The 27,338-nt window shown below is 48.1% G+C and overlaps 1 protein-coding gene across 1 annotated transcript in view; it reads left to right on the top strand.

The window, feature by feature from the left end:
* The first annotated feature begins 2,876 nt into the window (after positions 1-2,876).
* The window catches only part of Vangl1 (VANGL planar cell polarity protein 1), a 36,943-nt gene continuing 12,481 nt past the window's right edge, over positions 2,877-27,338 (top strand). The window contains exons 1-3 of the mRNA XM_051165633.1: positions 2,877-3,028; positions 10,436-10,574; positions 14,554-15,161. Coding sequence (XP_051021590.1) covers positions 2,958-3,028; positions 10,436-10,574; positions 14,554-15,161 — 818 coding nt within the window. The 5' untranslated portion in view covers positions 2,877-2,957. The remainder of the gene's footprint in view (positions 3,029-10,435; positions 10,575-14,553; positions 15,162-27,338) is intronic.

The following is a 27,338-nucleotide window of genomic DNA, read 5'->3' as shown; positions in this document are numbered from 1 at the left end:
GAAACTTGGGTTTTCATCTCAGGAGCCTTGCTTAATCCTCACACTAACCTGGGGAAGGGAGGACTAATGATGTCGGGTTCAGGGCACTTGGGTGTGGGGCAGAGCAGGAGCACCTGCCCCGAGGTGTAACCTACAGGAAGTACGAAAACAGACTCAGCGGTAGTGTGCTGGGTTGGAGCTCAGATACCCTTTAATAGTTGGTGTGAAATCACAAGTTAGAGTGGAACAGAGAGCCAGGAGTTCTAGGCTGGCAGGCAGAAACAAGCGCCAGGATGAGAGGGGTTAATTGGGAATCCAGAGAAAGATGGTCAGTTTTTGGAAGAAGGTGCCAAGCCTTGGGGTCTGCAGGTCAACACAGAGCCATGCTAGTGGCTGTCAAGGAGAGATTGTTTTATGCTGGGCTCCACATCCTGCCTGTACCTCCCAAAGTTGGTGATCTGCCAGGCAGAAGGCCAGTGAGAAAGAAGCCCAGCCCAGAGCAGAAAGGAAGGGAGACCTCAGCTTGCAGGAAGCTCACTGAATGGCTGGTGAAAACCCTGGGAGACGGGAGGAGGAGCAAAGACTGGACCCGCTTAGCCCAGGGCTGTGCTACGGTTTCACACTTGGTCTTTGCAGCTACCCTCTTCCCCTCAAGCGGGCTGTTTGATTTTCTTTTCCAGGGTGGAAAACGCACAGCCTCAAGGTTAAGCTGCCTTGTTTCCATGCACAGCTGGTGACTGAACAGGTAGCTTGAGGGGCAGTCCCACTCTGCCCACAGCAGGTGAGCCTTAGGTGGGATGGCCTGGATGGACTCTCCACCCAGCGGCTCTCCAAGCTTTTTCTCTTGCTGAGAAAGACAGGACCCTGGAGTTTAGAACCCACCAAAGGGAGGTACTCAGGGTCCCCCCCACACACACACACACTTTTACTTACCCCGGTGCATCTGGTGCCCATGCTGGGAACTGTCACCACCATCAGCTCATTCAGGCATCACCACCCTCCTGACGCCCTCCTTGACGCTCCCATTTTAATAGATGGGACTTCAAAGAGATTGCATCGCTTGACTGAGGTCCCACAGCCAGGAAGGAAGTCAAGTCTCTCTCTGTGTTAGCTTCGCCCCTGGTGGGGGCTGGTCCATTGCTCCTGATTGACAAGTGAGCAACCTGAGATTCCGGAAGGCAAGGGGGGAGGGACTAAGCTTGAGCTGGACTCCAGGCTTTCCCATGGCCAGGCTTTGGCTCTTGGTGGCAGAAGGCTGTCCCCTAATATCCTGATATAGAGACAGAGAACCAAGTGTTGGAGGAGGAATGCCACCAGCAGGGGCAGGGAAAGCAGCTCATCCTGTCAGAGCTCTATGGCAGAGTCTCCTGGCACCTTATAAATATGAGTGGTAAATGGACAGGTCTGTGTTGTGCGTAAGGCTTGGAGAAGAAGGGCAAGGGTGTGACCTTTGGATTTAACTATAAGTATCTTTTTTTAATATGTGCTAATTTGGGGGTGGCTGAACCATGTTTCCTATTATTTTGGTTTAGGGGACATTTTCATCATCCCCTTTTGATCACAATAGAGAGTGAAGAATGTCATTTTTTCTCCCTTGAAGAATTAGTTCTATAAGATAAAATCCCAGTGAAATCATGAGTTGACATGTCTAGGACAGGGAAGGTAACCCCTAGGCACAAGGTCTCTGTAGAAATAACTTTTACCCCCACCTTGGAAGTAACAGAATACGGCTTCCGGGCTCTGGGCCGGTGTAACCGTGCAGATGGGACTTCCAGGGTCAGTCAAGAGTGCCAGTTTGAAACTTCTCCCAGTTGTAGCAGTTGCTGAGGCCTGGAAGTTTGCAACTCTTCTGTTTTGCTTCAGGTTTATCTCACTGGCTCTGTTTGCAGTTTTAGCCTCCAGGACACCCGCAGGGTGGGGAACCCTGTTGGGCTTAGGCCACTCCTGGGAGGGGGGTCCAGGAAGAGGCAGAACTTTAGACCTGATGATGCTCTCAGTTCTCAGAGTGAAGGGTTGAGCAAGTGGATGCTCAGGAATGTACCCGGATGTGCTTCTAATATGTTTTTATTGCTGGGCAATATTTGAGGGCAGTGGGAAAGGACAGAGGGCCTTGCAACCCATAAATCACCTTACCGATGTCCCCTTGTGGACCTTGCCCCCCCGTAACTTATTTCACATCTTTGTAGCAGTTAGATGCAGTCCAGTATCCTGCTTATTAAAATCTCCGTTCTTTATAATTGTCATTCTATACAGATATATGATATTCTCTTCGACTGGCTGAATCGTATTTCCCCCACAACCCCCAGCTATTCCTTGGCTTGGGGAAGTGTTCATGCCACTTTTAGGTTTTTATTATCATAGGCAGCAATGCAATCATGGTGGTTGTTGGTTTTTAATTAATCTAAGATAAATTTCTAGGAGTTTGGATTCTCAAAGAGACTAGGAAAAAAACCTTTAGTTGATTTTTGGAAATGATGGCCAAATTGCTGAATACATGATTTCCGTGGGAGTTGTCTTGATAACTGACTATTGGGGGTGGGGTACACATTTGTCTTGGGGTTGGTGCGAGAAGCAGTTCCTACAGGCAAAGCCATGCGGGTAGGTAGTAAGGCTGTGTTCAGGAAATAAATGTCCCAAGTGCCCAGGATTTCCCCCAAATCTTCTTCCTGCTGTTGTAATGGAGTCCAGCTTACCAGGTACCCCCACTTGACTCTCATACACCCTCCCTCGAAGCTTGTTCCTGGGCGAGTGGCTGGCTTACCTCATATTCCATAGCAGGGACCCCAGAGGAGAGTTGGCCCTTGTTGGTTTATCTTTGATTGCCTTTGAGGATTAATCTCTCTTTTTTTTTTCCTCCCCTTTCCAGAGTCCCGTTGAAGGGTGGCGTCTCTATCCCACAAGGCTTTCGGAGCTAGTAGGTGAGACTGCACGTGGGAGAACAGTGCCTGCTCCTTCCTCAGACGAAGCTCGCCATTGCTATGGATACCGAATCCACATATTCTGGATATTCCTACTACTCAAGCCATTCCAAAAAATCTCACAGGCAAGGGTATGTAAGTTATCAATCAGCCCACCCTTCTCAGTGGGAATGCCTGCAGGTCGGTAGGGCTTCCTGTTAGAGAGCCAGGTTGTCAATAGGCCCCCTGAAGGGGCTGAGGATGCAGCCGGTTCTGTCTGCTGGTGCATGAGAAGCCAAGCTGTAAGAGCGGGTTGCCACCCTTGGGGGAGTCACCAGCGGCACTGCCAATTTACAGTTTATAGCCACCATTAGCGTTGATGACCTTAATTTCTCACAATTGGGTTTAAATTAAAGTTTTCCCCTGCAGTGGAAATGTTTCTCAATTCTAAGTACTTCTTATAGACGTCAGTTCTCCTGGAGCTTTACCAATGCTGTCAATGAAAGTTAAAAAGCAGATGTTACTTTGTTGCTTCCCCCGAAGATGCTGACTCCCTGGCCATTAAGCATCTGCTCTGAGGCTGTCTCCAACACACACACACACACAGAGAGAGAGAGAGAGAGAGAGGAGGAGAGGAGGAGAGAGAGAGAGAGAGAGAGAGAGAGGAGAAGAGAGGGACAGACAGAGAGAGAGAGACAGAGAGAGAGAGACAGAGAGAGAGAGAGAGAGAGAGAGAGACAGAGAGAAAGAGAGAGAGAGAAGATAAGAGAAAGAGAGAGGTGTGATTGAGCTGGCATCTGATTTCTGATTTCTCTTTGAATGGTCTTCCAAGTGAGCAAACTCAGGCTTTGAAAACACTGTCCTCCTGAGTGGTGGGTGGGGCCAGATTCTCCTTCCTCTGCTGAATGGAGAGGCCTGCCTTGATACTCAGATGTGTGCACTCTGACCTGCAGGATGCTTGCTGGGGGAGGGAGGAGTAAGTGGGCGCATGGATGAATGAATGGAAAAATGACGAAATGAGTGATACTGTACTGAGCAGGGCAAGAACGCTACAGGTGAGGTGTCTCCCTCTCTGTGACACGGGACTAGGGACCCATGTTCCTGCAAGAGCTGGTGGAGGCGAATGAAACGCCTGGAAAATGATTAACTCGGCTCACAGTAGGTGGTCTCTCGCTGTTCGCTGTGCTAATGGTATTTACAACGGGTCTTGGTATTTCAGTATCTTTGTTCAGAGCTAACAACTGACCCCAGCTCAGAGACCCAGCTGTGGCTACAGCTGCGTGCTGTGTGGAAGTGGTGACCATCCTGGTGTTTGCTTTGCTCAATAAGCAGATCACCATAAAATCTGTGCCCAGAGTGAGATTTCAGAATAAGATGCATCCTGGGTGGTGGCCGTACCTGGAAAGAAGCCTGCACACGTTTTCCAGGCGGCTTTGTGCGGCGTCTTCAGGGAAGGAGCTCTTGGAGGTGGGGAGTTAGCCACTTACACTATTTTTCTATACAAATTTGTATGTTGTAATTTTTTTTCAAAAGTGAATGGAGGCCCCATAAAGGGGCAGGGGCCTTTAATCCTAGCACTTAGGGGACAGAGGCAAGCAGATATTTGTGAGTTGGAGGCAAATTGATCTGCATAGCAAGTAGAGAGTTCCAGGCCAGGCAGACAAGGCTACACAGTGAGATCCTGTCTTTAAAAAAAAAAAAAAAAAAGTGAATGACATAAAAGTATAAAGGAAAGCATTTCAAAGATAACGCCCATGAGACTCTATTATTTTTAGGAAATAGACTTCCGGGTGGGTTTTTTTTTTTTTTAATTGCTTTATTTTCTAAACATTCCTGCATTGTTTGTGTGCTGTGCTGGAGGTCAGCTGGCCTTTCCAGTGAGGACAGAAGGCACTCCATGTGGGTGCGTGGGGGCAGGGGACGAGAAAGCCTGTGTGACACTCACTCTACAGCTCAGATCCTGAGAAGACCCTGCTTTTAAAAATAATCACAGATTTCAATTAGTGGATGAAGTTAACAGATTTTTAAATAAAACAACAGAAACAGCTTCTCTCAAATACCTGCTCTTTGGATGTAAGTGGAAAAAGCAACTAATCCCAGCACTTGGGAGGCAGAGGCAGGTGGATTTCTGTGAGTTCGAGGCCAGCCTAGTCTACAACAGGAGTCCAGGACAGCCCAGGCTACACAGAGAAACCTTGTCTTGGAAAAAACAAACAAACAAACAAACAAACAAACAAAACAACAACAGCAAAACCCCCCAGAGGTTTCCTCTTCCATACAGTATGAATAGGAATTTGGGGTTCCTTTGGGGCTTGGGGCTGAGTAAGAGAAGATGGCTTTCAGAATTTTGAATGGAGCCAGCCTGGCTTCTTTAGTCTGCACGCCCACTAAAACTTGTAGTTGTCAAAGCCCATTGCTGCTCGCTGCTGCTTCCCCGGGCCTCCTGGGGACCCAGAAATGGATACTCTAGCGCTGTTATGGGAACTGTAAGAGACTATAACTTTCAATTAAGATGACATGCAGAACGCTTAGTTCTTTCTTCATCCCTTGTGGAAAGTACTTGGCAAATGTGCGTTGGAACTGAGGCTTTTAATCAATTGATGAAGCACCGTTGCAGAGAGACTACTGGGAGGAGGGCTGTGCGGAGCTCCTGGCTGGCTCCTCAATGGTTGACCAGGGAGTATCACTGAGTATCCATTCCGAGTGGAGCCAAGTGAAGGGTTTCAGCTTAGGGCTGTGTGTGTTCACTCGGTGGATCTTTGAAGCTCTGTCCTCTGCTTCCTCTGCTGTTGCAGTGAGTTGTCTGAGAGAGGACCACAGAGGCCATAGGAACTCTGGGGCAAAGGCTGTGATCCACTCACATGGGTGCCATGGAATGCTCAGCCAAGGCAAGAAGAGTGTCCAACAGTGAAGGAGTCCTCCGCATGCACGAGAGCCGGCTGCCACAGGCATTTCTTGTTCCGGGAGTGCCCTGTGATGGCTTCTCTGCTTTATGATTTGTGGAGCGTTTAAATGGAAGAGTGGGAAAAGAAAGGGACCTGGTCTCTTGGTAATTTTAGTGCAGCTCCAACTCAGAAAGGAGTAATGAACTGCCTGATGACACTGATTGTCCTGGAGGACTGGCTACTGTCCAAGCCCGTTTTCTGACAAAAGAGGTCACTGATGCCTGCAGTCTCCAGAGAGAGAGAGAGAGAGAGCACACACGCACGAGAGAGAGAGTCCGGTTAGCTTTGTTGAGAGAGTGTACAGACTACAGCCAACCTCGTCTAACCTGTGGGTTCCCGATGTCAGCAGCTGCTGGGAGCATTAAGCATCACTTGGGGAGGAGTACCTGCAAGGTCTCTCATGGTCACCTTCTCCCATGCCCACAACAGTCCTAGAATAGTGGGAGTTGAAAGCTCTGTTTTATACATGGTGAAACTGAGGCACAGGGTGGGGGTGATGGGGGTTGCCAGATATTGCCAGGCCAGCAGGATCCCTAGGCAAGTTTCAGGCTCTGTTGGTCCTTCGGAAGGAAATGCCACCTTTAAAGGACAATGTGACTGACGTACTATAAAATGCATAGCTCTAAAGGGCTGCCCTGGCAGTGGAGGATTCCAAGGATTGAGCGCCTCTTTGTCCCACGCCAGCAGGCCTCGCGGTCCATAGACAGAGGGCAGGTAGTAAGCGGGCAGCGGTGGAGGAGGAAAGGGAGGAGTAACCGGTGGGCTGGCTTTCCCCATTTAGAAACAGACTAGCAACAGAACAGGAGGAAACAGCCTTCCCAGGAAACGCTGACTGTAAGTAGGGACAGTGTGGGAATGGCCCACATTCCTGCTGGACTGGCAGGGAGTGGGGGGAGGGTGGGGGAGGGGATGTGACGTTACAGCAGCTCCCCAGGGCTCAGCTAGCAAATTGCCTGACGATGACGACGACGACGACGACGGATGATGCATTTACCTGGGCACATGGTTGTTCCCTCTTGCATGCTGCCACTTGCTTTCCCCACCCTCCCAAGCATGTGTGGGTATGGTGCACAGATACCCTTATCTTTGCACGGACAGACTTATCTTTATTCCTGTGGGCCAAGGAAGCAGGAAGACAGATTTAGAGATAAAGATACAGATTTCTGTGGGTGATGAGGCTGCTGAGAAAGAGCCCTAGGTGATCCTCACCACATTGGCAGTTATATCTTGCCCATGTCCTGATGTTCCATTTATTGATTTATTAAACTGTTCATTCCCCCTCCCCCTGCTGGACTTCTATACTCTTGGACACATCTTCATTTTTGGGGAACCCTCTCCTGGATAAGGGACATCCATAGATAGATAGATGTCCCATAAATTTATAGCATCAGTTTGGTATCTCAGGCTGCCCTCACATTCTGTATGTCACCAAGGGTCACGGGTGTGTGCCATTAATGCCTGGTTTATGTGGCATCAGGGATTGAACCCAGGACTTCAGTAATGCTAGGCAAGTGCTGTACTGACTGAGCTACACCTCCATTCCCCTGTTACCGCCTCTATGGGAATGATTGTATAGGTGTGTTCTACAGTGAGTTGACCTCGTGGAGGTTTGTAATTTTGCAAACTAGAAAACACTGGATTGGTGATCAACACTGTTTTTCTTGGACGTCACTGTTGAGTCCTGGCTTGGCTTGGAGACATGCCCAGAGCTGTAACTAACAGTCCAGTCATGGTTTCTGTAACTGCCGACGTGGTATGTCTCACTCCTGTCTATGTTGAGACTAATACAAGGTACAGTGCTGATGGGACCCTCAGTACCTCACTGGGAAGTCAGGACTGCGCTCTGTCCTTCATCCGTGCAATACTAAAATTAAAAGGTTTATTTTTACGTACGTGTATGCGTCTGTGTGAGTGTCTTCAGGTACTCATGGAACCCAGGAGCTGGAGTTACAGGTGTTTGCCAGCCTCTGGATGTGGGTTGCTGGGAACAGAACTCAGATCCTCTGGGAGAGCAGTAAGTGCCCTTAACTGCGGAGCCATCTCTCCAGCCCGACTATTTTAATAAAGGCTCAGTGTGTGGTACAGCGCCCTAGGACCGGACACTCATGATTTTGATCCCCAACAATCCGCAAGGCTTTTTACACATATGCAGACTTCTAAGTAGGAATTCCCACAGCCTCCCCAGAAACATGGTGGGAAAGTCAGTCTTACAGAACAGTTCTTGCATCACCTGCGTCCTGATGACCTGGGGTGCTGGTGAGAAAAATGTAGATTCCTGTTGTCTCCCTTTCAGACACATTCCCTGAGGGCCGGGCCACCCATTTCTGCACCCCTGGTGGCTTGTCTGAGACATGAGAACACTGGTGCAGAGTGGCAGGTGTGAGGATAGACTGTCCCTTGGGCTCCTAGATAAAAAGTTCTTACTTGGCTTCACTTCAGTGTTATCCAGGAAGTTGCGAGACAAAGCCTCTTAGATGCTGGTTGTCTCATCTTGGTGGTACTCTTGTGTCCTTTCAGAATACAGCTGGGCTGTCCAGGGGAGGGAAGCACGGCCATTTTTAGTTCCGGTTGGTTTGCTTTCCGCCCTGGTGATATTCAGGAATCAGGAACTGGCACGGAGCGAAAGGATTTGGTTCCAGTAGAATCTTTGCTGTCATGGGATCTGACCTGTGGACTTTTTCAATAGAGAGCCAGGTTAGATAAGCCTGTGACTAGGATGACAGCCAAGAAGAGAGTGACAAATGGGAGGGCAGTGAGGGGTAGGGGGAGCGGAAAGGGTGGGATCATTTGGGCGGGCATCCAGCTGGATGCAGGTGGGACCTGGTGGTTTAGCAGTTCTGGACCTATCTAGCCTAAAATCCACTCTGAAGCCTGACCAAGCTGGGAGCAGGACCCTCCCACACTGAGAGAAGGCATCTGGACTGCTGGTGTCGGCCGGCCCAGAGCCCACAACTAAGACTGTTAGCCACAGTCACAGCCAATGGGGACTTCCAGCTTCAAAGGTCCTTTTCATGACTCCAGCAGTGTGACTGACTGACTGTACAGGGGTATGAAGATTAGGGCTGAGAATATTTCCTCTATAAAATGTCCACATTTTTGGATATTTAGAAAGAGGAAGGGGACCAGAGGCGGAGGGGGAAGTAAGGTGAAAGGGGGTGAACACGGGCTAAGGATGGAGGTATTGTCACTGAGAAACTGCCTATCACTGGGAACCCTTTGTTTCTTGAAGGAATTATCCACTGCTTATCCTAGGGTGGGCTCCCCAAAATAGGAAGAGTCTTGCAACAGATCTGCCATGTGGTCGTTTTGTTTAAAGGTTTTGTTGTTGTGTTGTTGGTAGGTAGTAAGTTAATAGGAGACAGATGAACAGTGGGGAAGAGGGTTTGGCAGTGTGATCATGGCTCTTTTCTGTCCCTTTCTCGAGGACAATACAGGCTCCTTCACAAAGTCCAGACACCATTTTGTGGCCATTGGCTAAAAATGGCTAGTAGATATTGTGTGCTCACTCCATAGCCCTGTACTGAGCACGCGCGCTTTCCCTTGTCCGTGTGGCATGATCTCCGCCCCTGTTTCACTTCCCACATAGAGAAAATTGAAGTCAAGTAACCTGTGCAAAGCCACACATCTAATGTGCGGCTGGAGAGCCGACTGACTGACTGCATACAAACTGGAAGGAGACCTTGGGTGTGAGGACAGGTGCTTGTGGGAAAGACTGATGTCAAGTCGCTCATGGGGACAGGAGGCCAAGGGAACACAGGGACTTTGGTGCCACTTTTCCTTTGCTGCTTATTGACCAGCTTGTGACCTCTAGGGCTTGGCCACCGTGGCTGATTCCTTTTGTAGTTTTCAGACTCCGCAGCAGGTGTCCTCCTGCTGTCTCTGGAGGACCACCCACAGAGTTCTTCCGCAGGGAAGTATAGAAAGCCTGCTCTTCCCTAGGTGGCCTGAAGACTCACTTGTTTCATCTTCTTTGTTTCTATGGGTGCTGTTGAGCTACAGCGGTGACTTCTCATGTGCAATATGTAAGAAGGAAAAGTAAATGATTCATTGTCCTGGTTTAGGATTTCCTCTTATCCCAAAGTGTAGGGTGACATCGTGTTCCAGCTTTTTTCTTTTTTTCTCTTCTTCTTCCTCTTCCTCCTCCTCCCCCTCTTCTTCTTCTCCTTTGTTGTTGTCATCATCGTCTTCTTCTTTTTTGTCAGATCAAAGTTCAGGTATGATGCAGTGTTCTTCAGTTAAAAAAAAAAAATCCTACTTCACTTAGGCAAATGATAACCAAACCAACTGAGTAAATATTACAGTAAAATGTGCCCCAGCCATAGTATTTCTAAAATTAGCCTCTGGAAAAAAAAAATTGATCATTGTCAGTGGAGGAGTGGCAGTCTTCGGTTTTGGTGTTGAATTGACAAAAAGAAAATACTAAGTAAGAGAGTTCAAGATAATCCTACTCCTTGCAGGCTGTGGGATGGATACAGATGCTGCGTACAGGGTGGGGTGGCCTATAAGCATAGAATTTTCCTAAACTCAAAGTAAAATTTGTTTTTTTTGGTGAGCTAGAGAATCATTAATCTGGCATAACTTTGATGTCTGATTATTGGCTTATTTTCCCCCTAGGGAAAGAACAAGAGAAAGACACAAATCACCACGGAATAAAGATGGCAGAGGGTCAGAAAAGTCTGTCACTATCCAGGCTCCCACTGGAGAGCCCCTACTGGCAAGCGACTCTGCCCGCACAGGCACAGAGGAAGTTCAGGTAAGGATCAAAGGCGCTGCTGTAAGTAGGCTGCCCCTCAGCCTGGCTCCTCTAGGCAAACGTTTTCCTACATCTTGTTGCAGTAAGTTCTCTTGGGTTTTTAACCTTTGTTTTTCTAGCATTTTTAATGAGTTTATCTACTTCTCTGGCTTGATTGTTGGTCTGAGGATAGCGTATGCTACCATTGAATAGCTGGGGAGGTCCTTCTGAACTCTGATTGGTTGGCCTCCTTTGAATGATGTTGGAAGGAAGCCAGCTTGGCTGATGACAGGTCAGAAAAGGGAAAAGTTACAGGCGAGAGTCCCTGGAGACTCATTCTAAAATGGAATAGGACTGGAGAGGGCTGGAAACTCCCTCGCGAAACAAACAAACCCGGTAATGCTTGACATTGAGGCCCAGAAGCTAGGTATGTGAAAGAAGTCAAGGCCTTGGCATTCAGAAGGCAAGCATGGAAATCTGGGTGAGTGAGGCACTACTGAGTCAGAGGTCAGGCAGCAAACTTTGGGGTTATCAGCGGTGGTCTTTGGGGTACTCGGTGTCAAGGCCATGGGCTAGGGCTGGGACAAATCTAAAGAGTAGATTTCCTCTGTCAAGATCTACTGGCTACTCTAGTCCAGACTGCAGCGACTCGGGTTTCTGGGCCTTGTATGTTTGAGCAATATTAGCATTAGGACTTGATAAGAAGTCAACCAATTTTCAAATATCAGAACTTTATTACCTAACTATTGTGTGGGGGAAGGGGAGGGGGATCATCTTTGAGTCCCATCTGTCTGGCAGCCTAGTTGATTTCAATAAAGGTATGAGCTGTACTCAGAAGTATGTTTGCACACCCTCTCCACATCTCCAGAAATGTTGCATGCCCAGCCCTGCCTCACATAAACAAAGCACTGTATGAATACACAGATGTAAAGATACGGGAATAGAGATAAGCGTGTGTCTGTGCACACCTGTAGGTACCCACAGAGAGGCATTTGTAATCAGATAGGAGGATTGGAACGACAATCCCTCCAAGGATACAGATGCCATCAGGACCCATAACTGTGCTTCTCCACTGAATGTGGGGTTGGTTCAGTAGTGAGCAAATATTGGATGGATGGATAGATGGATGGATGGATGGACAGATGGATGGGCAGGTGGATGGATGATGGATCGATGGACAGACTGAGGGACTAGGGATGGATGTGGTCAGTCCTAGGATTGGATCATTCTTCAGAGCTTCAGAGGTCAGTTTCCCCCTAGAAATGTATTTGAGGGTGCTAGTAACCCACTGTGAAGGCATTTCCTTCTTTGCACCCTGAGTTCCCTGGGAAGCTGCTGGTGTTTCCAGCAGGATGGTGTCATGAGAAGCCTTTTGGAGGCTGTGTGTCTCAGTGGCCCTGTTACCTGGAGGAACAAAGCTTTTGTTGGCCTCAGCTTCTGAGAATCTACGGGATTAGATTGTTTAGATTCACCCCCACTCCCCGAAGACCTCAAAACTGAGAAAAGCCTTTGTAGAGCTATACTTTTTAAGACAGAGATGTGCATAGGTTCTTAAAATGACCAGGGATTTAGTTAGCACCTCCCTGGCAGGAAACTGGATGCACTGCCGTGTCAGAGCAGCGGTATTACACAACAGAATGTCGGCATATTAGTAATGGTTACCTCAGCAGGGATATCAGTCAACGTACGCAGAAACCAGCATCTGTCTTCTGAGACAATGACTGCAAAGCCAACTGTTTTCAATAGCCTGTGAGCTCGTCTTATATTAAAGCAAGTTGTATGTCTTGTGGTTTGTTTTCTCTTGCTGATGTCCTTTTTCTTTTACCCAACCTAAACTTAGACACAGAAACCAAGTAGTTCTCAGGAGTATACTTTGATAACTTTGAACAGATGAACCCACACCCCTTAGCGCAAAACATTCTGCTGGCTCTTCCTCCTCGCTCCCTGCCCCGTCCCCACCTCTCCAGGGCAACTGATATTTTGAGTCTCATCTCAGTAGATTGGTTTTGCTTGTCGTAGAGTTGAAGGTAATTGGAATCATATGAGTTTTTCCCCACTCAGCATGATGATTTTGATATGTATCCATGTGTGTTTCAACAGCTCACTCTTTATTATTTTTGCTGACTGGCGTTCCATTGCATTGACCACAGTTTGGTCTCTGCTCTCCTGGCGGGTGGACATTTGAGGTGCACATGTTCTAAACTGTGATGGATTAAGCTCTTATGAATATTTTTGTAGTCTTTTGTGGATATATTTCCATTAACTTTTGGTATAACCTAGGAGTTGAGTGGCTGGGCCATACAGTTAAATCACTGAAAGTCTGAGGCCAGTTTGCTGGTGATGTTGAACCATCTTAATCTCCTGCCAGCGGTGCCTGAGGGATCTGGCTGCTTCTACCCATTGTCTGTGGCCATTCTCTCATGCGCTGTGACACTTCTGACTTCCTAAGTTGATGGCCTCTGTGTTCCTAGATTGAAATCTTCACTACCCACCCCTAATGACACTCACGCATTCATAAATTATGATTTATCTTTTAGTGATAAAACATTATTTCTTTCCTGGATCTTTTAAAAATGAAATGTAATGTTTTTATTAATTCTTTGAGAATTTCATATGTGTGTATTTTGAGCATATGCACGCCTCCTAAAAACTTTCCCCAGGTCTACTCTCAACTTCTCACCCCTCCCAACTATATGCCAGCTTTTTTTTTTTTTTAAGAACTTAACCTAGTCCAATTTTAAGAATTTATCTAGTCCAGTATATGTATTGATCTGAGTCATCCACTGGAGCGCTGTGGACCTACCATGAGCCAAACCTTTAAAGAAAACTAAACCAACGCTCTCTCCCCAGAATACATCAATTGTCAGTAGCTCCTCAGCTAGGAGTGGGGACTCACGAGCCACTTCCCCACTTGATGGCTTGATTTTGTACAGGCAACCACAGCTGCTGTGAGTTCATGGGTTCAGATTCCTGTCATGTCCCAGAGATTCTGTTTTTCCTGGGTCTTCCCTGAATTCTGGCCCTTACAATCTTCATCGCCTCTTCTGCAACAGTCCCAGAGCCTCCTACAGAAGGGATATGATACTCTCAGTTCTAAATGTCTGTGTTAACTGCTACTCTACTGCACAAAGAAACCTTTCCGATGGGGTCCAAGAGCTACACTAACCTATAGGTAAGGAGCTATGGTGTTCTGGCTGTTGAGGAGAATAATGGTAGTGGAGCGCCCTTGCCAGCAACTGCCTAGAAGCTTCGCAGGAGAACGTAATGGAGCTAAAGAAATACCAACCCTGATATTCCTGTGCCCTCGTTCTGTTTGTCATGAAAACATGTTTTAGAAAGAATTTTGGGGCTGTTCTGGCTATTGATGAGAGTTTTGAATTTTCTTAAGTCGATGAGAAAAGATGTCACAGAATCCTTAATGCCACTCCTTACTGAAGGGAGTCCTATAAATGCCATACAGAAGTGCAGATAGTGTGGGACTCGGCTGTAGGTGAGCTTGCCCTCGGTGCTGAGAATTCCTTTTATATGCTCTCTGCTCTGTGGAGCTACTAAAGAGTCTAGACTTGGACTTTGTAAGCTTAGAGCTTAGCATGGGAGGGGGTGACTGGTGTAAGAGTGGGTGCTCTCCTGTAGCATGCACAGTCAGCACAGCTTAGTCTAACAACTCGTAGGCTCCTGGCCTTTTCAGGCCTTTTCAATACAAGGGATGACAACGTATCATAGAAAAGAATATCTCTCTCTCTCTCTCTCTCTCTCTCTCTCTCACACACACACACACACACACACACACACACACACACACACCGCAAATTCAAAGGTTGAATTGTGTTTTCTTTGTTCAAAGGGCAAATATAGAATACATTTTAAAATTCCAGCGAAAATCGCTAAACTTAAAAATGTCCCTGTACCAAAAACTATTCTATTTCCATTTTTGAAAAAAGTTGAGTCTTATCTTGTCGTGGCTTTTATATGTCACCCTCACTGTCTTCTCTGTCAATAGGATGACAACTGGGGAGAAACCACCACAGCCATCACAGGCACCTCGGAGCACAGTATATCCCAAGAGGACATTGCCAGGATTAGCAAGGACATGGAAGACAGCGTGGGGCTGGACTGCAAGCGCTATCTGGGCCTCACCGTCGCCTCGTTCCTTGGACTTCTTGTCTTCCTCACCCCCATCGCCTTCATCCTGCTACCCCAGATCCTGTGGAGGGAGGAGCTGAAACCCTGTGGTGCCATCTGTGAGGGACTTCTCATTTCTGTGTCGTTCAAACTGCTTATTTTGCTCATCGGGACCTGGGCACTCTTCTTCCGCAAGCAAAGAGCGGACGTGCCGCGGGTGTTCGTGTTCCGAGCCCTGCTGTTGGTCCTCATCTTTCTTTTTGTGGTTTCCTATTGGCTTTTTTATGGGGTCCGCATTTTGGACTCTCGGGACCAGAATTACAAGGACATTGTGCAATACGCAGTCTCCCTTGTGGATGCGCTGCTTTTCATCCACTACCTGGCCATCGTCCTGCTGGAGCTGCGGCAGCTGCAGCCCATGTTCACGCTGCAGGTGGTCCGCTCCACCGATGGAGAGTCCCGGTTCTACAGCCTGGGACACCTGAGGTAAGAGGCACAAACACCGAGCAAGCAGAACGGATGACCAGTAACTCTAGAGGATGGCTGGTTCTCAGCCAGCAGGGGTGAGGAGCAGTCCCAGGAGCACATGCTAAGACTGGGGCCTGCCTCTCTCTGGTTCTAGGATGGTGGGCTGTGTGAGGCAAGGGGCGTCCATGCTTTTGCAGTGGAAATCTCAGCTAGGTTCAGGGTTTTGCTGGACTCATTCTCTTACCTTGTCGGGGGTTCCCATAGTAGTGCAAAAAAGATAAGGCTGAGTGATGGCGCCCTACTTTGACTTTGGACTTGGCTTATAGATAATGAATGGATAAGGTGAGTAGTAATTCCGTTTTGCCCAAAATGATTTATCAGGTACTTATTATAGCTAAGCTTTGGAATCATCCTAATTGTCCACCAGGGGATGAAGGGATAAAAAATGTAATATATGCATATGTAAATGTATATACATATATATGTAATAGAGTTTTATTTAGCCATAAAGAATACAATTATGCCAGGCAGCAGTGGCGCATGCCTTTAATCCCAGCACTTGGGAGGCAGAGGCAGGCAGATTGTTGTGAGTTCGAGGCCAAACTGGTCTACAAAGCAAGTCCAGGACAGCCAAGGCTACACAGAGAAACCCTGTCTCAAAAAAAAAAAAAAAAAAAAAAAAGAATAAAATTATATCAGTGACAGGAAAATGGACAGAATTGGAGATGATTGTGTGAAGCAAAGTAAGCTAGATCTACAAGACAGACAATCACAGTTCTTCTCATACAGAACCTAAGATATATATATGTATATATAATGCACATACACATATGAAAATAGAAGCAGACCCATTTAGGAAAAGGAAGTGGAGGTGTGGGAGGGGGAGTGGGGGAGGGCTCTGGGTATTGTGGGAGGTTAAAGTATGTGATGCATTTGATCAAAAACATTATTATGAAGTGTATCACTTTGCACAACAAGTAGCACACGCATGAGCTCTGTATTTTCAACTATAACACCATTTTATAAAACAGTCTATCTAGTGTCCTTTGATCCCTTAGTTGGGATTATTAGCTCTTCCTTTTTGTTTACATTCTCAGAGATATCCTGATTTGGTCATATGTAGTCATCCTGGCGACTAATAAAAAAAATCAGGCTCCAGCCAGGGACAGGCAGATCTCTGTGAGTTCGAGGCCAGCCAGAGCTATGTAGAGAGACCCTATCTCAAAAAAAAAGAAAAAAAAGAAGGCTACATACAAATGTGTAAGGATTGGGTGTTTTGAAAATGTTTGTGTGAGAAAGGTTAAAACTCATTTATATTTATGCATAAAGTTAGTGCTTTATTGTGTGGTGAACTGAAAGGGTGAGAGAGTCATCGTTTTGTTTTATAATAAATGAAGGTAAGCACCCTATGCCAGTTATTATAGCAAAACCTTGTGTGATGTTATGTATTCAGTGTTATGAATGGAGACGCGGGGTAGAGGGTGTACAGCATACCATGCGCAGCCTTTCTTGGAATCCCTCTAGTGTCATGGGGTGGGGCTGAATTAATGATCCAGTGATAACATCTCCCCTGCCGTGTAGTATCTCACTCCTCCATCTGTTCCATTCTCTACACGTTTTGAGATCCCTGAGGATATAAGCTGTGTCTGACTCCTCCCGGCATCCTTGGTGCCTGGCATGGAGCATGACACACAGTTGACAGTCATGTGGCCCTGGGTGAATGAGCCACTGTGGTGATTTGAATGAGAAAGGACCCCATAGGCTCATGTATTTGAATGGGGTGTCCCCAGTTGTTGGAACTGTTTGGGAAGGATTAGGCAGTGTGGCCTCGTTTGAGGAATATGTCACTGAGGGTGGGCTTTGAGGTTTCCACTTATTTATTTATTTATTTATTTCCACTTACTTATTATTTATTTCCGCTTATTTATTATTTCCAATTATCTCTCTCTTCTCTCTGCCTCTGGCTGAGAGAGATGTAAGCTCTCAGCTACACGCTCCCTGCCATGATGGCCATGGACTCTCTCCCTCTGGAACTGTGACCCCCGAAAGTAAATGCTCTCTTTTATCAATTGCCTTGGTCATGGTGTCTCTTCACAACAATATAAAAATAACTAAGTTGCTCACCTTGGATGTCTGGCTTCAAAGTCTCACTGTCCTGAGCAGTGAATGCTGACATGTGTCACGTGGCAAAGCAGCCAGGACTGGTGAGGACATCTTAGTGCCTACCAGAATAACTGGCTTTGTCATCATTTTTGGCTGTTGTTGGGAGAGGTGGCCCAGACCCAGTTTGGAGTCAGACCACACTGCCCAACCAATGTCATGCTGGCGTGTGTTCCTATCTGTATCTCTGGCTCGGCTCATACTGCCTGAGGACAGGCTGGTTTGGTGTTCAAGGCCGCTGCCACCATGATTGATGATGAGTGTGCCGTGCAGGATAAGCTGGTGTTTCAAATCCGCCATAGTTGGCAGTAAAGCCATAGAAGCAAGTAAGTCACTGGGACCTTGGGTCCTTAGAGAACTTCCTTCCCACACTTTATACTAGAGAGGGACTCCAGAAAGATCTCTCACGGAGCCCAAGCTCAGAGTTTTCTGGGGCTCCCAGGCTCTTGGAGAGAGAATGGCGTGTGGCTTTGGAGTGCAGAGTTGCCGCGCCAGACCTGGAAATGGGGGGACTCTGGCACAGGACAGGCAGTCTCAGACAGTGCGGCTAGGAAGCCTTTTGGGAACCAGCCTGGCTCTAAGGCAGGCTTTCCTAACATCAACACTGTGCAGGCAGACCTCACCCTCACATGATACCTGGGTGCAAATGGGAGGGGCCAACCCAAGGGCCCCTAGGAAGTAGGGGGAAAAAAACCTGACAGCATCTTTGGAGTCTCACTGCTTATCTACATGGGTCAGGGGCAGAACTGGGTGGGAGAAGCCAGACTGCTCCATTGCTCCTGGCCTGCTGCAAAAAGCAGTCACCTCAAGTCCCCAGGAAAACTGCAGGTGGCACATACCAAACAAGCTTGGCAGGGGGCATTTGAGTGGAATCTCTTCCCTGGCTCCTCACTGCCCCTCCTTTCATCAGGCCCCTTTTGTCCCTGACCTGGTGAGTTTGAATTCTGAGGTAGAAAGAAAGGTGACCCCCGTCTCTCCTTGGGCAGGTCTAAGTGTCCTGTCACAGCCAGGCTGAGGGAGCGGAAGCAGGCCTGGCACCTCCCCCAGGCACTGTGCTGGTCTCATCACCTGCTGCTCCACGGGCTAAATCCAATCCAAACCCAGCAGTGGCAGGAAGAATCACTGGGCCAGAAATATAACTTCTAAGCCCTTTTGTAAATTGTCAAGTTGGGAGGGAAGTGGGGAGCTTCAAGGACAAAGCAAGCTGGTCCTCACGTCCCCTCCTCCCCCCACCCCCCAGATATCAGAATAGCAGGTTTTCATCAGAAGGAACCAGAGCCCAGACCTTTCAGCTTTCCCTTTATGCAAAGGCTCGCTGCAGAGTGACCTATTGGGCTGAGGTGTGGAGTGGCGGGGAGCGCTTTCTTCCAGTTTTCAAAGGAGATTTTCCTGAATGGACTGAGCTATTTTGAGAGTTTTCAAAAGAATCCCTACGCTTCAGGTTCATAAAGAAAATGGGCTTCTTGTTAGCAATCATAAAAGGCCCGTGCTGCGGCCTCCCTCGTGGTCGGGCATCATTTGGGGTTTATTTGAAAGCCTTCAGAACTGGACGAGATTATTGTGGTAGGCTGTGAAATTCCCTAAATAGATGTAAGATGTGACCCAGCCTCTAACTAATGCCTTAGGAGCTAGGAAGGCTTTTCATGTTTCCACTTAATTTGTCCCTCCTCTAGCGGTCAGAACAGATGGAACAGGGGCATTGCATCTTTTCCAGTTGAGGACAGGTTAAGGGACCTGGTTGGCGTCCCCAGCAGGCAGTGTCTTGCAGTTACACACCTGTAGTCTCTATAGCTCCCAGGAGTTGAGACATCTCACCCCATACACACCGCACTTGTCATGTTTTGGTCCCCATTCTCACAGCGATTTGCTAACTTTTCTTTAAACTTTATTAGAAATGTCATGTATTTGTTTGCTGTTTCACTGACTATATGAGGAGAGAAACCCAGAAGAAAATGCAAAAACAACTTAAAATGACGTTAAATCGCTTCAATACCTCCTGTGATTTGAAATCTTTAAAGCAAAACTCAGTAAATATTGGAGCAGACACTAATGTAGCTGGCAGTGAGGAGCTGCCCAGCTGGCCCCTAGCGGATGTCACACGCCTTCTGGCCTTGAATGCAGAACTCAGTCTTCAGGACAGTCTTATGTCCTCTTCATTGGTAGATGAGGAAACAGAGGCAAGGCTGGGGGCGCAGGGTGGGAGTGGGTGGGTTCAGGAAGTCCTGTAAGGCCCCACGGCATTTGTGATGGTGAGCCACAGGGTTTGAGCCCCAATGGTGTAGTTTCAGAATGACCTCAACCACTCCCTGTACTGGCCTGAACAGAGGATTTAGTATATTGACCTTGACGTTCCTGCCATGAGAGCACACAGGCGCCCTGCAACCACAGTCTGTGCGCTTTGCGAGCACATAGGTGACCTGCAAGCACAGTCTGTGTGCTTTGCGTGCACCTGGCAGGAGCTAGCTGATGTCCCATGTGTGTTCTGTTCACTTGGCTCGCTCTTTAGAGCCGAGTGGATAGAAGGCAGGTGTTGGAGATGCCCGGCTTGTTCTCTGTGGTCCCTTACCTCCATCAATTCTTTAATTCACAGATGACACAGACCAGGCCTTAGGGCTGTGGCAGTGGGTTTGAGGCTCCGTCCGGCCAATGCTTTCCTCCCTTCTCTGTTTCACCTGCTCCACAGATGTCTTTGACCTAGTGCTGTGTAAAACACAGAAGCTTAAAACAGCCATTGTTTTATTTCTAACCCTTTCTGCAGCGTGGGTTGGGCTCAGCTGGGTGGCTCCTCTGTAGGTCTTGCCCGCGTCCCTGTGTGATTAACACACACACACACACAGTGAGGTGGCATGGTTAGGCTTTGTTCCTTTTCTGCATATCCTGCGAGGCTCTCCATCCCCATATGGGATATGCAGATGTCAGTGGCAGCTTGAGACTTCAACGGATACCCAAGTAGAAGTTCTCAGGTCCGGTAGAGCTGAGGCCTACAGCTGGCCCTGCGTCACTTCTGCTATGTTCTTTCTTGGTTGAGGCTAAGCCCAATTTAAAGAGAGTGTGTGAGTTGGCTCACAGTTTGAGACTGTCCTCAGTCCTGGCGAAGAAGTCGTGGCAGCAGGGGCTGGAGGTGGCTGGTCACATTGCATCTGCAGTTAGGAGGAAGCAGGAGTGATGAACGCTGGCACCCAGCTTGCTTTCTCCTCTTTATTCAGCCCAGGACCCCAGCCTAGGGGATGGCACCACCCACAGTTACAGTGACTCTCCAGACTTTTGTTAACCCAATCTAGCTAATCTCTCAGGCATGCTCAGAGGCTAATTTAATCTAAATAATCTCTTACAGGCTTATCTCTTAGGATCTCCCAGATCTGTGGTTCTCAATTTAGGGGTCACAACCCTTTTGGGGTTAAGCTTACTCCAGTATCCTGGCAAGTCTTAATTCCTTGAGTCTAGTAGTATCCAAGCTGGTCTACAGGCTGCAGAACAGGCTCAGCAGTGAGGCTGGCCCTGGGCTCCCCTCCCACACCAGGGACTAGCACCTATGGTCTTGGGAGGCTGCTGAGGGCCCAGAGCCGTTGGCCATGACACCGAGGAGTGTTTTTAAATGCTTACTGGAGTTTTTGCCTCATGCTGTTACTATCGTGGTTTCATATATAAACTGTTATTTTTAGAAACGGGTGTTTTCATTTGTAACTACTTTCCAATAACGATATTTCACCAGTCCCCATGCACCACCCCCCTTAAAAAGCGACGGATAAAAATGAGTGCAAACTTAAGAGTAGAGGGTAAACGGTTTGTTCAAGCTGTAGGAGGATTTCAAGGCAAGCTCAGGGCTGCCGTTTGTGGTTTGGTGCTGTGGTGCCTCTTAAAAGTGGCTTTAATGAGAGTGTAAGTTTCTGGACACTGAAGCACTGTGTTTATACAGCTGCTCCCTGGGAGCCGCCACAGCCAGGCTGGCTTGCTGTGCATGGCGTCTGCCCGCAGCCTCATGCTGAGGCCAGAGGACTCACCCTCCGCACAGTGCCCATGGAAGGGAAGCTGGGTTCCACTCTCTTGGAGGAGTTGGGAGGGCTGTGGCAGTTGAAAGTGTCTCCCTAAGGGCTACGCTTGTATATGCCTTCCTAGGAGCCATGGTACTATGGAAGGCTTTCCTGGGGACCATGTCTGCGTGGTATTTCCCTAAGGTCTTTGCTGGAATGCACAGCCTGCATGGGACCCATCCCTCTGTAGACTGCCTACCTGGGGGCCATGCTGGTGTAGACAACCTTCTTCAGAGAAGAGTGAGCGTGAAAACCAAGGACTGCGGTGGCGAAGGTAGCTGTTCTAAAGAGAAACAGCTGTGTTTCCAGAACAGAGTTCCCCTCAAGGGCTCATGTGGGTTGGTGCCATGCAGCTCCCGTCCATAAATCCAGGTGTGATTGCGCTTGTCAAGGCAACGACAAGTGGGGAAGTGGGGCCACCTTCCTGTGACTCATCACACCGCATTCGGCTCTGTTCCAGGTATAGCTTGTCCCTGCCTTTGTAGTCAGGGATCCCATTGGGTAGCTGTTGACCTTTGAACCCCAGACTTATCATCTGTGTCGCCATAGTCTTCCCAAAGCTGATGCTCCGGAGGGTGGAAGGGCAGAGAAGGCCAGCAGAGGCTCTCAGGTGTGTCTGTAGGCGTTCTTGGTCTCTGTCTAGAGAGAGGTTTTCAAACACACTAGGTAGGCACTTGTCTTTGCTCTTCAGGTCTCTGGTGTTTATCTCTGTATGAGTCACCACAGTCATGTGTGAAACTAAGAAAGGCAAGTTCCCAGATAGGGACTGTGGCCCAGACTGGACTGAGACAATACGGGGAATTGACAGTGAGGTGAGGTCCTATGCTACAGCCTGAAACAGAGCTGCAGCCCTCTGAGGAGCTAGTGGCAAGACCATGGCTTTCACCTACAGGAATATGGGTGCCTCCTGGGGACCCAGTGGGAGAGGGCTCCAGTACCCCTGATTGTGTGTCATCAGAGGCCATGAAAAGAAAATGTCAACAGTGCCATTGCCCCACTCAGAGTCCGGTTCAGGATCATGCATAATGGCCAGGGAGCGTGCACACCCATGGCAGCTTGGTGCTGGTCCTCTTCTGAGACCAGAAGAAACAGACCTCTCTCACCGACCCTTCCCAGTGTGCGCATACTCTGTGTGTGGCTGCACCTGCAGTAGGAAACTGAGTATCCTTCAGGGTTTCATTTTCATTATAAACTTAAAATGGGGCTAGTAAAAGCATGGGGAAACGCTCAAGGTGTCCCCAAGCCTGCACTTTGGAGACCATCCCATGGTGACTCAGGCCTGTGGGTTCTCTGACTTGGAGGACTGGCACCAGTATCCCAGGCTTCCCAGCTGCTCGCTCTGCTTTCACTGCGGATAAGGATGTGCTGTGACTCTTGCCCATGGGCTGGTACTCAGTGTGGGGGCCAGCAGCACTCCGCAGCTTTTGATTCTTGACTCAATGCTTCCTCCCGCTTGAGCTGACAGGCTCGGATCACCTGCGAATCCACGCAGTCATGGACTAAGGCTTTCTGCAGCCTCACCAGCCAGCCACAGCCACAGCTTCCCTCCTCTGGATGGGTAATGTGCCTATGGTTCCAGATCCCAGGCAGCACGCATCCCAGAAATGCGTCACAAGATACTTTGTTCCAAAAAGTTCACCCCATCTCCTGGGTTAGTAAACATAATAAGTCAATTCCAGTTTCTCTTGAGTTCCAAGGTGCTTGTTGCCTGTTATCTGTGAGGGACTTGATCAAGCCACCTTCCCCAATACAAACATCTTAATTAAAAGGCAGAGAGTCTGGAGATGTAAGCATATTTGTGCCTGGCTGGAGCAGCAGCGCTCGGAAGTGCTAATTAGGTTTGCTTCTCTGAGACTCACACAGATACTGCTGTGGGTAGCCCCAGCTGTGTCTTTCTCCCAATCTGGGACAGTGAAGACAACGTATGCAGAGTGTGACTCCTCACTCATAGATACTGCTGTGGACAGAGAATTGGCAGTTGGCTGAGTCAGGGGCATTGATGGTTATATTAGTTACTGGTCTGGTTGCTGTTGTCAAGTCCCTAACAGAGTCACTCTAAAGAGGAAAGGATTTATTTTGGCTCAGGATACAGCCCATAGTATTGGGGGAGTCACGGCAGCAGGAACATGAGGTAGCTGGACATATTGCTGTATGCACTAGTTTAAAACTACCTTTTATTGGGGTTCCTTAATGCCTCTACCTCCCTTCCAACCCCTTGACCCTAGGTAGGAGAGGAAGAAGGTTAGAAGGGAGAGGGGACATAGACCTCGTCAGACTTGGTTCCAGCTGGTTAGGCTCATCGAGTTCTTTGGGAAAATACCAATCTCAGGCGCGAGGGTATCTAGCAGTTCAGCAACAGGAAATGGCAAACGCAGCAGGACAGACAAACAGCCTTCCTCCTCCTCCTCCATCCATCTCCTCGAAGCCCTTCAAGTCTCTCTGGGCTCTGATATTTATACTCCCCAGAATTCCACTAACTCCAGCTGGCAAAAACAACATCCTTCTCTGAGTTGCACGAGGCTATTACCAGCTGGCGTGGACCGCCAGTTATCAGCTGTGGACGAACTAAAAAGCCCAATATCCCACACTTGGTATTAAAACAAAAACATATTTATGTAACGTAACGGAGTTGTTTTTTGTTTTAAAGAAACCAAAGCTTCCACCACATATTGCATCTGCAGAAAGAGATGAGCATTGCCACCTAGCTCCTTTCTCCTTCACATGCAAGTCTTCCCACCTGAGCTACCCTAATCTATAGTTTCTCACAGCCTTGTCTCCACGGTGATTTTTAGATCCTGTCAAGTTTGCTGTCGGTATTAACCATCACGGTGGCCTTAACTCTGGCTGGGGGTTTTGACAGACAGCAGACTCAACTTTAATTTAAGATTCCTCATTTTGGCATTTTGTTAGAAGATCTAGTCTGAGCCCTAAAATGTAGCCACTGCGGCAGGCATACCTTAAAGGGTATGCCTTGAAGGTGACAAGATGGCTGGGGGTCCTGGCAGGGTTTTATTGGTATCCTTGGTGTTGGTACGCGCCTTTCTGTCCAGGCTCCATGGTTCCCTGGGCATTTGTACAGAGCTTCAGCTACCAGCACGCTCGGTCCTGCCCTATCTTTGACTAGCTTCCTTTTCTTAATGTATATTTTCACCAACTTCCGAGCGCTGCTGTAAGGGAGTGCTACAAACAAACATATGAGCTCAAAACACGTCTCCCTCTTGTCATCTCAGAGGTCTGTGAGCTCCATCTTGGCGGGGCCCCACCCTTCTCAAGACTTTAAGGAGAATGTTCTTCAGCTTCTCCTGTTTCTGGTGCAGTGTGCTGGCAGTCCTGGCTCTCCCTGGCCTCAGCTGCATCACTCCTACTTCTGCCTCCCTAGCTCTTCTCGGTGTACACCCATGTACGAGTGACCGTGAAATCTGCAAAGACGCCATTTCCAAATCAGGTCACACTCTGAGCTTCCAGAAAGACACAGAATTCAGGAGACGGTCTTGCCTTCCCTACATTGGGTTTCTCAGAGCTGTCCAGTGATGGACACTGACCTGGCTACACCCACTGCAGATGTTTCAGAACAGCAGTTAACACCCATGTTCGCTCATACTGTTTCCTCTGCTCGGAATTCTCAGAGCCCAGTGTCCACCGAGTGGGACCTACAGTGACCTGCTAAGACTCAGCTCGGGCACTTAGCATCGCCCATTGTGTGGGCGCCACCTCTTTCTGTTTCCTGTGTGTGCATTCCACCCCATCCAAATCTTTTAGGTGTGCTTATCATTTGGGTGGTTGTCCCTGTGGGAAGAGTGAACTTCCTTTTATGAGTCTGGCTTGTAGCTCAGTGCCTGGGACATCACAGGTGTGCAGGGTTTTTACGTTGGTTGTGATGGAGATGGGGTAGCTGGTTCCTCATCCTTTCCTGGACCGTTTCTGGACATCAGCATCATTGGCTTGAAGGATAATGAGTACACGCCCTAAACGGAAGTCTTTTCAGATTTTACTATGATGAGAGAACTGTTTAGTGTCTCACCTGGCAGCACACACTGAGGCAGTCGGAATAGCGGCCTGGCACTGACGTGGGCAGTTGCATGTAAGAAAGAGATTCACATTTCCCACCCATGGGAAAAAACTACTTTGTTGACAGATTGAAATGGAAAGGTTGAACCTTAAGAGGGTCTTATCTGTTTGGCCAGCCATGCTCTCTCCCTTGCTCTGAGAGGAGCTGAGGATGTAAAGGCCTGGGTATACCCTAAAGGCAAGTGCTAATTTCTGCACTCAGTTATTTGTCCTGGTTTGGCTGCAGAAGGCACGCACAATCAAGGGGAGAGCAAATGAACAGTAAATAAAGGAATATGTGTGGAGGTGCACGTGTGTGTGTGTGTGTGTGTGTGTGTGTGTGTGTGTGTGTGTGTGTAAATCCATGCTTTTCTAGAGTACAATCCCTCTCTCTACAACCTATGGGGGGCTAAAAAGAGATGATTTCTGGCCAAAGTGTTTCCTCCAAGTATGAGATGCTTTCATAAATAAGAGGGGAAAACAGTAAGGCCCAATAGCAGAAATGAAAGATTAGTTTAGCATGGCAGGAGAGTGACCTTCTTTTCAGAGTCTGCAGTTGCCTGGGGTGCTGCTCTCAAAGGAATGGATTCTGACTTCTCTGCTTTGCACATCTCTGGCAGAACACAGAGATCACTTCCACTTCTAGAATTCTGGGAGTGTGTTGGTCAGTTTTCTACTGCTGAAGCAAAGTGCCTGAGGGGATCTGTTTTTAAGGAGGGAAGATGGATAGGGCTCACAATTTCAGGCTTTGTTTGTTTGTTTGTTTGTTTGTTTGTTTTGCCTACATTCACTTAGCCCCAACACTTTGAACTTACAGCAAGGCGGAGAAAGCACTGTGGTGGGGAGCATATAGCCCAACAGAGCTGTTCAACTCACGGCAGCTGGGAAGCAACAAGATCCCAAAGTCACATCACGTTCAAGAACACACTCCTAGTGACCTGACCCCCTTCGGGGAGGTTTTGCCTCCTAAGGGTTCGCTGCTTCTCCATGGCTACTCAGGCCCACACCTGAGCCTTTAATACATAGTCCTTGAGGGAAATATTGAAGAAACATAACTCATTCCGTATAAATGGCTATGGAGCCGTGCTTTTATGCCTTGGAATGGCATGATCCAACCAGCCCCAGCCCCCATTATAAAATGCTTGGGCCCATTATCAGTAACATGATATTATTTTGTGCAATGCTGTATGGTTTATAAACGCATTCAGCGCCATGATTTCAGTTAATCTTCTTAGCAGCCGCATAAGGTGGTTGGTGTTACTGCCCCATCACAGGCCAAGAGGAAACAGAGTCTAGAAAGTAACAGAATGGCAGGCTCAGGTCTGGAATCTAGACTTTCTGCTTCTCATGCCAACGCTTTCTCCACCTGTGAGTCATGGCACCTCCCAGTAAGTGAATTGGATTGTCAAGAGGCCTCACTGTCAAAGAATGCTGTAACCTTACGGTTTGTATGGCTCCTGTCCCCAAGGAAAGCTATTTTGAGGGCTCCACCTTGGCTCACTTCCAAAGGCAGTCCCTCTTGGTGAGAGAGTCTGGCACGGGTGCACACAGGGGCCAGATCACCCTCCCCAGCACACACGTGGACATAGGAACTCAAGGCCATGGCAGTATCATTTACGAGGCATGTGCCCTTTAAATTAGATTACCTTATAAAATCTTTTTAAAAAAAATTTTTTTACATTTAAAAAAATTTTTTATTAATTTATTCTTGTTACATCTCAATGGTTATCCCATCCCTTGTATCCTCCCATTCTTCCCTCCCTCCCATTTTCCCCTTATTCCCCTCCCCTGTGACTGTTCCTGAGGGGGATTACCTCCCCCTGTATATGCTCATAGGGTATCAAGTCTCTTCTTGGTAGCCTGCTATCCTTCCTCTGAGTGCCACCAGGACTCCGCCTCCAGAAGACATGGTCAAATATGAGGCACCAGAGTTCGTGTGAAAGTCATACCCCACTCT

The sequence above is a fragment of the Acomys russatus genome, chromosome 23 (genome assembly GCF_903995435.1).
Source record: "Acomys russatus chromosome 23, mAcoRus1.1, whole genome shotgun sequence".
NCBI classification, from domain to species: Eukaryota; Metazoa; Chordata; class Mammalia; order Rodentia; family Muridae; genus Acomys; species Acomys russatus.
This window is presented reverse-complemented; position numbering and strand designations above follow the sequence as displayed.